At 46.1% G+C, this 13,877-nt stretch overlaps 1 protein-coding gene and 1 pseudogene across 3 annotated transcripts; one reads left to right on the forward strand and one right to left on the reverse strand.

Moving 5' to 3' along the window:
- Positions 1 to 289: 289 nt before the first annotated feature.
- CD99 (CD99 molecule (Xg blood group)) lies at positions 290 to 5,450 on the reverse strand. Of its 3 annotated transcripts, none has more exons than XM_040964629.1 (8): positions 5,186 to 5,446; positions 4,561 to 4,591; positions 2,317 to 2,364; positions 1,851 to 1,910; positions 1,704 to 1,748; positions 1,558 to 1,599; positions 1,079 to 1,192; positions 290 to 500 (listed from the first exon to the last, which is right to left on the reverse strand). In XM_040964629.1, exons 1-8 carry the CDS (start codon positions 5,249 to 5,251, stop codon positions 484 to 486), a joined length of 423 nt encoding a protein of 140 aa, XP_040820563.1. In that variant the 5' UTR covers positions 5,252 to 5,446; the 3' UTR covers positions 290 to 483. The 3 variants fall into 3 exon arrangements, with proteins under 3 accessions (XP_040820563.1, XP_040820562.1, XP_040820564.1); XM_040964628.1 differs by having other exon boundaries at positions 4,561 to 4,587; positions 5,176 to 5,445; XM_040964630.1 differs by lacking the exon at positions 2,317 to 2,364 and having other exon boundaries at positions 4,561 to 4,587; positions 5,176 to 5,450.
- Positions 5,451 to 6,011: 561 nt separating this feature from the next.
- Positions 6,012 to 13,877, forward strand: part of LOC121145792 — a 29,637-nt pseudogene continuing 21,771 nt past the window's right edge.

A 13,877-nucleotide genomic window follows, 5' to 3' on the forward strand; every position in this document is an offset into this window, starting at 1 on the left:
GCCCCTGTCAGTCTCAGCCAGCCCCGCCCCCAGGTTTCTGCCCCTGTCAGTCTCAGCCAGCCCCGCCCCCAGGTTTCAGCCCCTTCAGTCTCAGCCAGCCCCGTCCCCAGGCTTCTATTCCTTTCTCTCTCAGCCAGCCCTGCCCTCAGGCTTCTGCCCCTATCACTCAGTCAGCCCCGCCCCCAGGCTTCTGACTGGTTAGTCACACACTAGCTCCTTTCATCCCTTCCCCACCTGTCTGTCACAACCAAAGCCAGAAGGGTGAAAAAATATCAGAAGTGAGACGCCATAGGGCTACAGGACAAAGGTCCCTGCTTCTCTTTATTGCTTGGGGTGCGTGTGAGGGGTGGAGCAGACTGTGATGGCCATCAGCTACTGGGTGCCATGGGGGGTAGGGGAGACCAGTTTCCGAACCAGTCATTGCAGGTGGGGTGGCGGCATCTCAGGATGATTCTGGGACCCAGGTAGGGTCTCCAATCCTGGTTAGACGTTCGAGGACTCTGCAATGCATAGTGGGAAAAAAATAAGAATGTGGTCCCCATCAATCAGGCAGCCGTTTGGTTTTACCCTGTCAATCTATGTGGATCAGGGTGTCATTCGGGGGTCTCATCTCAATGAGTCTGTGAGTGCCCCTGGATATCAGGGTGCTTTTTGTATTACCTTGTCATTCAGCTTTGTGCTTGGGGGTTTCCTGTCAGAGACCTGATTGGGTTTCCCTATCAGGAAGCTGTTTGGGCGTTCTCTGATAATCACAGAGCTGCTAGGGTCCACTGTAAATCAGGCAGCTATCTGAGGTCCCCTGCATAAGAGTTGCTTGGCGGTCCTTAGTCAATCAGGGTGTCTTTGGTGGTTGCCAATCTCCATGCATTCAGGGTTTTCTTTCAATCAGGAAGGCATTTTTGGGTCCCCTTTCCATCAATTAGGGTTTTGCTGGGGCTTCCTTTGGACACCATTTTTCAATTAGGGCGCTGTTCCATGTCTGCTTTCTACCAAGGTGTCATTGGTGGTCTCCTGTTTATCAGGAAGCTACTTTGGGTTGTCTGGGTATTGCAACACTTCTTGGGGTGTCCTTGCTTACCCCCTTCCTTGAAGCACAGCTTCTTCTTCTGGTATGCTACAAAGCTGGACACAGCCCCAGCTACAGCAACCACTACAGCCCCCACGATCCCGGGGACCAGGCCTTGGGGCTGCTCTGGAGGGAAGAAAGGTAATAGGGGGATCCAATGAGTAGGGAATGCACAAGGTTGATGTTCTTTCCTTGGTCTTCCTTCCATTTCTAGAATAATCTGGAATGGAAAGACCTAGAGCCTTCTGGAACTTTTGAGAACATTTCAAAACCTTCTGGAATAATTTAGAACCCTCTAGAACTTACCAGAAACTTTCTGATCCTTCCATGAGCTTTCCAGGAACATGAACACATGCCAACCCAGCCAAGTGGAACTTTCTGGACACTTCCAGAACCTTCCATCAAAGTGTGAGTGCATTGACTATACATTCCATCCTAGAAGGCTCAGAGGGCCCTAGCCTGAGGGAAGGCCAAGGGAAATCTGCACTTACCCTGTTGCCCATCACCTGCGTGGCTTCCAGAATCATCTCTTCCTGCATGAGAATGAGAAGGGGCGGTGCTGGATGAGGTCAAGGGTAACCAGGTCACACCCTCTCACATATGTGCACCCAGGGGTGGAAGTCTGGGGTCCAGGTACCTCCATTTTCTGTGTGGCCAATGAGGTCAGAGTCTGAGAATCCACCTGCCAAGAAGGAAGAGGAGGCAGCTCATACTGGTAGGAGCCAGCTGTAACTGGCCTGCACCCTGGAGGTATTTTTGTTGAGCAGAAGGGTCTGTTTCTCACCATCATTTCCATGTGCATTGGGTTGTGGCCTATGTGGTGTCTTAGCAGGGCCAGGGTCACCTGCATAGAAAGACAAGGGGGGATATCACTCAAAAGAGACAGGTTAACTAGTTTTGTTTTGTTTTGCATCATGGGCACTCACTCACAGTTATGGACAGGCTGCATTTTTCTTTTTCTTTTTTTTTTTTGCATTCCAAGACTGCCTGCATGATTTCACATGGGGGGCAGTGGCTACCCACTGCGACTTCCCACATCCAGGTCATCTTTCAGGTCAAAATTGCTGATTGCAGGGTTCAGGGACAGAAAATACCAAAAAGAGCCCCAGTGCCCAACCCATCAATCTCTTTTGATGGCAACCACCCCAGGTCCATAAGGATGGCATGATGGAGCCATCCTTTATTCTGGACATTTCCATGAGGGTGACCGTGGACCAGCCCCTCTGCCCTGGCAATCATTAGGTGCTCACCTGCATCTGCCTTGTGGGGAGTCAGCGTCGGCTTGGCTTCACCTTTGCCTGCGGAGATTTTCAGAATTTTCTACGTTTTTAATTTTCTTTAATCCTTAATTATCTTTAATCTTTAATTTTCTCCCAACTTCCAATTTTCTAATTTTCAATGTTCATTTTCAGATATTTAATTTTCCCATATATTTAATTATATTTTAAATTTTTCTTGATTTTCTCCAATTTTTAATTTTATGGGTAATTTCTTATTTTTTAGATTTAAAAGTTGTTTGATAACAATTGTTTCATAATTTCTTAATCATTTTAAATTTATCTCAATTCTTCCTGATTTTATAATTTTCCTTGCTTGTCAGCCCTCACTGGTTCCGGCTCTCATCCATCATCTTGCTCTCGGGGCTCCCAGGGTGCAGAACCCCACCAGACAGGCCCAAGCTCCATCCCAGGGCCTTGGGGTGCTCTCCATAGTAACTGACAGCCATGCACCTGTTGTAGGCACGGATGGGATTTATTTGTCAAAAAGGAGGAGGAAATCATTACTGCCATGCAGTTGGAAAGAAATATTATTAAGTATTAATATACTGTCATTCATAAACACTGTGCATTATTAATTAGTATATTAATAACAAACAAAACAGTTTTGTTGCTATTAAATATAGGGTCTATCCTATGAAATTATTAATATGCAGCATATTCATAATGAAATGTCATGAATCAAACCATACAAGCATCATTATATCATAATGTTGAAACATTGAGGTAATATTTGTTGTAATATTGATATAATATTATTCATTAATATATTTTTGTTATGAATAAAATTTGTATTTTGTTAACATTAAAAATATCTACCTTATTGTAATATAAAATTATCAATGAAACTTTATATCATTGGCATAAAACATCTCTAGCGCATTATCAAAAATGTTATACAAATATTGTAACATGTACTATAGCATATTAAAATTATTGACAAACATAATTTATATATAATTACCACAGTATTGAAAAGAAATATTAATAATAATTGACTAATATATATCTTATTCCTGTTGAATATATTGACTATCTTACCCAATAGGATTATTAATATATAATATAATATAACTAATGGATTATTAACAAAGTAATATTAGTATAATGCAATACTGAGCTATTAACAAATGTGTTATAATTAATGCAATGCAATAAAATATCATTGATAAAATATATGAATACAAGAGTACTAATGAATATATCATTTGCCATTAATAATCTTGATAAAATTTTATTAATTCATATTTATGGTAAATACACATATATTTTGTTTCTGTTACATATGTATGCTATCTCATCATATAAAAATTAATATATGATATGAAATTGACAAAATACCATTAATAAAATATAATCTTAATATAGTAAAATATGTAATTCAGTAGTAATAAAATCTATACTTTAAATATATCTACTCTAGCAGCCTATATATTTTAAAACATGTATATAACATTGTATGAAATATATTCAACATGTTATCCAGTCATCAAAATAAAATCTAATATTGTCATATAAGATACACCCAATGTATTAACAGATATTATTAATATACATTTAAATGATACTATTAAAATAAAATGTAGATTTTGGTCATATCAATATTATTTTTATATTTTCACATAATGCTATTCATAAAATCTATAGTATATTGTTAATATAAACACCTGTTATACAAAATGTATAGAATATTGTAAAATCTATGTCATTAATACAAATCTAATATTGTCAAATCCCTACAATATGAAAAAGATTGAAAATATTATCACCTAACAAAAATGTATATACCTGAAATATATGTCTTATGATTAATATAAAATCTATGTAATAATGTTAATATATAATCTGTGTGGTGTTAACACAAAATTTATAAAATGTTAATGCAAAATCAATGCAATTTAATATCACATGGTTAATATAAAATCTATATAGTATTTGGATAATATTGATAAAATATTAACATTAATAATATTAATAACGATTTATTTTAAATAAAACCTACATAAAATTATATAAAAGTTTCGTTCTACTATTTGATATTTCCAATTATTGTCCTATACTAGCTAACTTTGATCATTAATATTAATATGAATAGTAGTACTACTTGGAATGATCCAGCTCCCATATGACGTCATACACTGTGATTTGTGCCATCTCCCTACGTCATTAGTTGACATTGTGGACACGTGCTCCGTCCTAGCGTTATCAGAAACTTACCCTCCAGAGCATCTTCCAGCTGAAAGTCTGAGAAGCAAAAACAGACGTGAGGAAGACACTAATCACTGGAGTAATCCCTTGCGCAGGCGCGCAGGGCTCAGACCCGTTGCTCTGGCAACCGCGGCCGCGCCCATGCAGCCCCACCCAAGCCATGCCACAGGCCACACCCACCGTTCATACCCGCCCCAGCAGGGCCGCCCACTCAGGCCACGCCCACTCTCCCTCCCCGCTCAGGCGGGCACACCCAAGTGATGCCACAAGTCCCGCCCACACGCGGCCACGCCCCGTTGGCACTAGCAACCAAGCCCCGCCCGCATCGCCAGCCCCGCCCACGCGGTCAGGGCGCGTCCCGAGCATGAGTCACCCACGGTCTTGTGGCCACCCCGCCCCGGGGATACCCCTGTCGCCTCATCTGAACCCCCAAATCTTACCCCGCCACCTCGACCACTACCCCACAGCCCGATCCCGACTCCGACCTCGGCATCCCGCGGGGGCAACGCGCGGTTCCCGACACAGGGTTGTGCCGGGCGGGATCCCTTGGACAGTGACCAGCTTCTGGTGGACCCCCTTTTCCGGCCATCCAAAGTCCGGTCCTCCCAAGGTCCCCGCACTCACCGTCACTGTTCTCCGAGCGCAGCACCCCGAGGAGCAGCGCGAACCCCAGCAGCCTCAGGCAGATCCCGCGTGCCATGATGTCCCGCGGCGAGAGAGGGAGCGGCGGGGAGAGGCCGGGGGCGCGGCCGAGCCGGGAGAAGGACCGTCCCAGGACAGCGTCCACCCAATCACGGCGCCCACAGTCCCCCAAGAACGAGAAAGGCACACTCTGGAGCTCCACCCATCCTCACGTCCATCAGTCCGCGGTGCGCTGTGATTGAATCAAAGTTTGGCGCTCTTCCTTTATTGTCAATTAACAGTGCGCTGTGATTGAATAAAAGTTTGGAGTCCCGCCCCATCCTCATATCAATCATCCAGTGACTTGCTTTCACTAAATCAAAGTATAAGTCACACCTCATTTCTACGTCAATCAGCTCACGCTGCGCCGTGATTGAATCAAAGTTTTGTAGAAGCTACCAGCGGTGAGCCCGCCCCGAATGTCACAGAAATGGCCTGGAGAGGAAGTTTGCCCGCCCCTAGCGGAAGTGAACGTGCCCCGAGCCTAAACGAGCAAGCGCCGCGCGCACGCGCTCCGGCTACTGTCTCGCCGCAGTGTCTTCGACTTTGCGGGTTTTGGAGGGTGCGGGGCGGAGGGGCAGGGGGGACCTTGTGTCCAGACCCCGACTGGCCCATGGCCGCCCCGCAGCCCCACACGACCTAGCTGCGCGTGTGCCCGCGGCACAGCGGATGTGGCGACGCGGGTTCGCGTCCTGGGGGCGGGGGCACGGGGGTCGGCAGGGTCGTGACCTCTCCCCTGAGCTGACCCCCGTGTACCCTAAACCTGGGGGAGGGGTGCGATGCAGTCGCTGATCTCACCGGTGACCAAGGCCATCCTGGTGGCCCTCTTCATCTTCGCCATCCTCCTCATCCTCTACGTCATCCTCTGGTACATCTGCCGCGACGCGGACTGCGATCACGGGCTGTGACCCTGGACCAACCTTGAGCTGACTTTGATCTTTTGGGGGAAGAGGACTCGGGGTGAGTGCGTCACTCGGGGAGGTCTCTGGGCAGCGAGGGCTCTCCGGGAAGGTCCCGGAGGCTCCTAGGTGCCAGGGTTTTCTTTGGGGGCTGTGTGTGAGGAAGGCAGATGGTGGACAGCTGCAGACCCGGGTGGACGCTGGCTGCTAACGTCTGCTCCACCGTGTATACCCCCAGTACCGATCAAGAAAATGTTGCCTAGACATCCTCAATTCCCTGTGAGCCTGGGCTGTGACTTGTAGTTTATGAGAAAGCTGTAACTGCTGTAAAATGAGAATTTTTTTCTACACCTGTGTAGACCTACACCTGCAGATTGGCCCCAGTTGGACCAATGTTTCTAGCTTCGAGATATAGCGATGAAGGTGCCAGGAGAGGAGTTTGAGAGTTTTCAGAAAAGGAAGTTACCCTGAAGCCCACTGGTTTTATTTAATAAGTATTCCCCTTATTTAATGAGTATTTATTGAAAGCCAGCTGTGTGTCCAGAATGGCTCTGCCATGATGAAGGTGAAAAACATCGTATCAGTGAGTGTTCAAATGTTTAAAGTGGGTGTTTGTTGTGCATGTGTATGTATGTCACTTCATTGCTTTTTCCAGAAACTATTTTTTATTATTTTCCATGACATAGCTTGTGTAGGGGTAGAGATGCCCCCATTTCCCTCCCCTTTCTCAGTCTCCCATTTCCTCTCCCATCATTGTCGTCCATATTATTGCAGTTGTGTGGTTCTTCAGTAACAGTTACAAGTTCTACATTCTGCTATTTACTTGCATAACTGAATTGTAGGTATAAGCAAACTTAGGAAATCTCCTCTAAGCACGTCACCACTTACTTTTAAGTAGCCAGGTATCCGGCGTCGGTTGCATTTGCATTCAGTGTAATTACTGCTTCTTGTTGAACGAAACCTTTGATTATTATGTAGTGCCGTTATTCATCATGTTAAAAGATTTTTTTTTTAATGTGTGTGTTATAATCTACCTTGCCTCATACTGGAATAACTGCCATGGCTTGATTTCCATCCCAGTGCCGTATCTTCTTTTTCATGTCCAGTGTATGTGTGTCTATTTTGAGAGATGTTATTTCTTGCAGGCAGGAAATAGTGGATTTTTAAAAATCCAGTCAGTGGTTTTATGATGTGATTGTCATGTTTGGACATTTTGATCCAAGTTTGTTATTAAAATATAGTGAATTGCTATCATCTATCATACATTTCCTTTTTGCTTGCTTTAGATGTCTTTCTTGGGTTCAGTGGGAAGTTCTCCACTTGTGCCTTTTTATGGTGGATATCATTCTCTTTTTCATCTTTAGGCAGTTTTGTAGGGCTTCTTGAATAATGATCAATTATTTCCATTTCTGTTTCCTTTGGAGAAGAGAAAACTGTTTCCTTTCTTTATTTCTGCTTCATATAAAAAGTGCATGCTTTGCAAGGGTGGTATGTTATGTATATATATATATATACATATATATTCATATATTTTTTCTTTTAGAATCTGCATTATGTCTAACCATTCTCTCTTAACCTGTAGTTTCTGATGAGAAGTTGAGTGTGTGTCAGATTGGGGGTCCACTAGGAGTTGTGTGTCAGATTTGGGGTCCACTAAATTTTTATCAGTTTTTCTCGCTTGTATATTTAAGTATATTGCTTTATGTTCAACTGCATAAAGCTTAGCTATGATGGGCTGTGGAGGTGATCATTGTTGCTTGTGCCTGTTTCAGTGTTTGCATTAATCGTTCTTTCTTCATATTAGTGAAGCTTTAATTTCATATTAAACAGATGTTGCCATAGAAAGATGTTACCCTCTCATTCATGAAAGATGTGGATTGCGGAATGATTCTAAACTCCCAGACATTTCACCCATAACGGGTGTACACTCTGGAGTACATGGGGCAACAGTCCCATGTTCAGGTTCTCCTCAAAGGCCAGGGTGATGATTAAGGTTTGACTGTAAGGGTCTTGATGGGCATAGATTTGTCGAGCACAATCTATCCCAGAGCTTTCCATGAGGAACAGGAAATCATCGCTGTCTTTAGTCTTGCTTTGTCTTAGTCTGCCATGCATTAATTCATGCTTGTGTTTGAAAAGATTTCTCACCATTGCCTGTGACAGAATTGGAAGCAAGCAGCAGGAAAACAAGGCAGGGGGAAAAAAGGCAGAAATGAATCCCAGGGTCTGAGACTGCACATGGCCAGGCTCGGGATTCATCAGATGTGTCTTCTTAAAGAACAGTAATGATTACACAAACAAGCTTAGAAACATTTTATTTTATTTTGTATTTTGAAAAGTTTACTTTTGGCCCGGCGCAGTTGCCGAGTGGCTATGGTCCTAGCCTTGGCACTGCCAGGATCCCATATGGGCACCAATTTGTGTCCTAGTGGCCCAGCTTCCCATCCAGCTCCCTGCTTGTAGTCTGGGAAAGCAGTTGAGGGTGGCCCAAAACCTTGGGACTCTGCACTCATGTGAGATACCCAGAAGAAGCTTCTGGCTCCTGGCTTTGGATCAGCTCAGCTCTGGCCATCTTGGCCACTTGGGGTGAATCAATGGACAGAAGATCTTTCTCTGTCTCTCCTCCTCTCTGTATATCTGATTTTCCAATACAAATAAATATATTTTTTAAGATTTGTTTTTATTAGAAGGGGAAATTTTCACAAGAAGGAGAAATAGCAAGAAAAATCTGATGATTCACTCCCCAAATGCCCACATCAACTGGAGCTGAGCTGATGCAAACATGCAGGACAACTTCACAATGAAGCAGGGATCTGAACAAAGGTCTGTGGGCTGAGGAAATCCTCAGTGGGCTGCCTTAGGTCTTAAAGAGCCAACATGTGGGTATTGCCATCAGTGCAGGCAGCCAGAAAGACAAGTAACCAAGAGGAGTAGATTTCCTATTGAAAGTTGTTAGAGCCTCTCTCAGCATCCACTAATTGGGAAAGGCTGTGAGACAGAACATGGGTGTGGGCAAGGACAAGTCTATGGGAACTTGTAAAGAGATGGACACTGCAGCCCATGGCAGCCTGCAGGGCACACAGTGATGCGAGTCTCCTAAGTGGCTGGCAGAGATCAAGACAATCCAAGATCCCTCCTTCGGATGCTCATCCTCAGCTCAGAAATCTCACGCCCACTGTCAGCTTGGTGCTCTGCTATGTGCCTTTTACTCAGTTGAGCATGAGCATCTGTTACAAATTTGAGAGGCAGCCAAGAAAATAAAGCTATTTTTGTCTTGGAGGAAGATAGATTTAAACTCAGTGGGTGTTCCACAATTGGCTCATTAGACAAGTCTGTTGCTGCTATGATCCAAGATAACTGGGAACAGTCTTGCCTTCAGAGTAATTGAAATTTACCGAGCCAGTTTGGGTTTCTTGCCAGTGGAACCTGAGAAACGATATGATAAGATGACAGCTCCTGCCGGAACAAAGCCTCACACTGTGACTGTTGTGCAAAATTCTGATTAACTTGGAGTGAACTTAACCACACATGATGATTTGTACTCAGGATTTTCAAGCAGCCTACATTAGGTAGCATGGTTACATCAAGAAGAAATGAATGTGACAGACATCAGCAGACAACCTGCCTGCCTGCGGAGAAACAAAGGCTTAGAATGAAGGATAAAAATCCAAGAAATATCCCCCAAGGGCTACAACACTACTATACTTTAAGTGAGAGAGATGGCACTGTCATCCAGTGTATGCATTAGCAGGAACTAAAATCAAAAGTGAAGTTACATTGCTCACGCACATTAGCAGTAAACTCCAGCTTTTAACATCTCAACACTCACTACTGTGGCTCTTCACCTTCACCATGGCAGCCACCCTAGGACATGGCGTGTAATGCATGCATGCAATTCCTGTACCCTGTATTTTCCATTTTTTTAATTTGTTTCCATGAATATACTTTTTTTGAGTGATTATTTCTTTTTATTGGAAAGTCAGAGAGAAGGAGAGGCAGAAAGATCTTCCTTTTGCAGTTTCGCTCTTCTCAAGTGGCCTCACTGGCTGGAGCTAAGCCAGTCCGAACCCAGGAGCCAGGAGTTTCTTCCAAGTCTCCCGTGCAGATGCAGGGTCCCAAGGCTTTGGGCTGTCATCAACCGCTTTCCCAGGCCACAATTAATTTTATTTTCTTTTTAATATTGCTTACATAATTGAGAGGGATGCACAACCATGTTGGCCTCTGATTAGGGTGGGGACATTCACATACAGATGACAGAGGAATGTGGGTGGGACAGGTTTCAGGGAAGGAAATGGGTGTTGCTCCTTGCTATCAAACTACATCAGCATCCAGGGATTGGGACAGTCTGTAACACCAGAGACTTATCTATATGGGGAAGAATGTTCTAAGGGTGTTGAGTGATTTTGATTTTGATAGGTCAGAGAAGTTGTTGGTTTGTTGGTCCAGGGTTGAAAAAAAGTCCACCTTGGTGCATCCATAGACCCAGGAACATGCTGCAAAGCTTGGCTAGGACAATTATCCAATCTGTTCTGTTTTCCATCTTCTGATGAGGCAGTTGACATCCCTTGCTGGCCTAGATTAATTCACTATCATGTCCCTGTGTGCATCTGAGCATGCTGTCTACCATACAGGCATCAGCAACTGAGGAGGCCCAGTCCAAGATTGGACCACGTATCCTGTCTTTTCCCTGTGGCCAGGGACCAAGTCTAAGCAGTCCAGCTGGGGAGTCCTCCAAGAAACCACACCTGGGTTTGCCTCACACTTGACTCTTACATGCACTAGCCAATGCAGGGTCTATTTTGGTCTGTTATCTGCACCATCCAACATAGCTACCAGTGGATGCAGCTACCTGATCAGTTCCACCCCAGCCCCATATCCCACTGAACTGATGGGTACTGCAGCCCAACTCAGCTAGACTACCTGGTCCTCATGCATACTAATGGGTACCATGACCTAGTCAGGGTGGCCCCCGATAAATCCCATCAAGCCCTCCTCTAACCATACACTTTTGCACATACCAGCCTAAACTGCAACCTATCCTGGCCCAGTTTGTGTCTCATTCAGCCCCCATGCACACCTGTAGGTGGTATGGTTTAGGTCAGCCCGACCAACCCATACAGCTGGCCTTTGTATGACAAGAGTTACCCCACTGCCTTATCCAGCCTCGCCCATCTCCAGCTGTGGTTCTTGTGCTCACCAACAATAGGTGCAGCCCAGCATGAGGAGTGCCCACAGATTCCCTGCAGATATGTTCCCAGCCTTGGATTTTGAGCCTGCCATAGAGTACTGCAAACTGGCCTAACATGATTCACACCCATATCTGGCACTTGCCAATTGGTGTTGTGACCTAGCCAACTGGCTGCGCCCACTCTGGGTTGTGTGTACACCAGTGGAAGCAGCAGCCTAGGCCAGCCTGGCCTGCCCCCAAATTAGCCTACCCACAATCCCACCTCTAATACTCACCAGTGGAACCTGCAGCCTGGCAAGGACATCTCCAAAGTTCTACCAGGCCTGCTTCCAGCCCAGTGTCTTGACTGTTTCAGCGGGTGCAGTGGCCCAGTTGGAAATGGCCCCTTGCCTTAGTATTCACTAGCAGGTACTACAGCCTGGCTCAGTCCAACATGCCTCCAATCCCAGGTCTCACTGGTAGGTGCAACAGCCTGATCCATCCTGGCCTACCCCTGCCCTCATGTGAACTCATGGGTGCTGTGGTCCAACCTAGCATGGCCTGTACCCTGTTTTGGCTCTCATGCCAGTGTGTATCAAGGACTGGATTACACATGGGTACTGCAGCTCAGCCTGGTCTAGCCTGTTCCCAGTCGTGACTCTCGCACTCACCAGCTCGAGCTATCTATCAGAGGGGTTCCTCAAGTTATCCTACCAGGCCTGCCACCAGCAACAGATCTTGAGTGTGCCAGTGAGTGCTGTTACCCAGACTGGCATGGCCAGTCAGCAGTGGATTCTGAAGCTTAGTCTGACTGGCTACTACCCATTCCAGATCTCACTGATGAGTACTACGGCCTAGCCAGGTCTGTCCCACACCTGTTTTGACTTTTGTGATCACCATTGGGTGCTAGAGTCTAGCCCAATCTGGCTAGCCCAAGACCGAGCCCACATGCATGACAGTGGGTGCTACAGCCTTGCCCAGCCTGATCCACCAATAGCCCAGGTTCTCACATTCATCAGTGGGTGTTGCAGCCCAGAAGGGGAGTTCCCAGAATTCCACTACCAAGCCCCCTCCAGCCTTGGGTCTGGTGCACACTGGTGGGTGCTTCAACCCAACCTGGCCTGGCCCACCTGCAGTCTCAGCTATTGCTGGTGGGTATTGCAGCCTAGCCCAGCCAGGCAAAACCCACCCTCCATCCTGACACTTCTACACGCCAGTGGGTGCTAAGGCTTGGCCTAACATAGCTTATCCCCCAGCTTGGCCCACACAAACATAAGTGCTATAACTTTGCCTGGCCTGGCCTGCCTCCAGCCCCAGATCTTGTGCTACTATGTGGGAGCTGTGAACTAGTAAGGGAATCCCTCAAGTTCCTTTACCAGGCTTGCTCTCAGCCTTGGATCTCATGCGTGCCAGAGGTGGCAGCAGCCCTGGTGCATAGTCAGCCCTCAGTCCTAGCCTTTGCATATGTTGGTGCGTTCTGAGTTCTAGCTTCACCCAGACTTCTCCACGCCCCAGCTCCCATGAGTGTCAGGTGGCTTCTTGTCAGGTGGACTCTGTGGTCCAGCCTGGCTTGACTTGTCACTACACTCAGCTCTGCGTAAGTCAGTGGGTACAGCATTCCCTCAAAGGCAAACCCACAATTACCATACAGAATCTTCCCCCAGATCTGGTTTTCTCATATTCTGATGGGTACTGCAGCCCTGTCTGATGTAATCCATCCCCTGCTCCTAAACTCACAGGCAGGTACTGCAGTCTAACCCAACCAGACATGCAAGGGCCTTGCATGCCCATTCCAGTTCTCCCACTAGGGCAGTGCCTTGGCCTGAGCCTTCTAAATCACTCTGGTGTCAGCTCCCTTGCCTACCTGCGAGTGCAGTGGCCTGGTCCATGGAAGAGTCTAGAAGTCATTCTTTCCCTGTCATACATTCTCTTAGCTGTTCCTACTGCAATACGCCCTCAGACTCCTTCCTTGAGCAATCTGCATCCCTTCAACTTGGAGCCAGGATAAGGTGTCAGGGTCCGGGCTGAATTCTCCACCTTCTTCACTTACCTTTTTTTCTTTTTTAAGATTTATTTATTTTTATTGGAAAGTCAGATTTTACGAAGTGAAGATAAGGACAGAGAGAAAAATCTTCTATCCGCTGAATCACTCCCCAATTGGTCACAATGGCCGGAGCTGAGCTGATCTAAAGCCAGGAGCCAGGAGCTTTTTCCCTGACTCCCATGCAGGTGCAGGGTCTGAAAACTTTGGGCTGTCCTCTACTGCTTCTCCAGGCCACAAGCAGGGATCTGGAAGGGAAGTGGAACAGCTGGGATACAAACCAGCACGCACATAGGATCCTGGCATGTGCAAGACAAGGACTTTAGCTGAAGTGCTTACTAGGTCACAGCTCCCACATAGTAGCACAAGATCTGGGGCTGGAGGCAGGCCAGGCCAGGCAAGGTTACAGCACTTCTAATGGGTGCCCCACATGGGTGCAGGATCCCAAGGTTTTGGGCCATCCTCAACTGAAATCCCAGACTGCAAGCAGTGAGCTGAATGGGAAGCGGGACTACTGGGATTAGAACCAGGACCCATA

The sequence above is a fragment of the Ochotona curzoniae genome, unplaced genomic scaffold (assembly GCF_017591425.1).
Source record: "Ochotona curzoniae isolate NIBS_2020 unplaced genomic scaffold, NIBS_Ocur_1.0 scaffold_3835, whole genome shotgun sequence".
Taxonomy (NCBI): Eukaryota; Metazoa; Chordata; class Mammalia; order Lagomorpha; family Ochotonidae; genus Ochotona; species Ochotona curzoniae.

Excerpts from the sequence above, each read along its gene's own strand:
- CD99 (XM_040964628.1), bottom strand. The coding sequence starts at position 5,251 with ATGGCACGCGGGATCTGCCTGAGGCTGCTGGGGTTCGCGCTGCTCCTC. Across the intron at positions 4,588-5,175 it reads GCGCTCGGAGAACAGTGACG|ACTTTCAGCTGGAAGATGCT; the intron begins GTGAGTGCGGGG and ends TTTGCTTCTCAG. Across the intron at positions 1,600-1,703 it reads TGGCCACACAGAAAATGGAG|GAAGAGATGATTCTGGAAGC; the intron begins GTACCTGGACCC and ends ATTCTCATGCAG.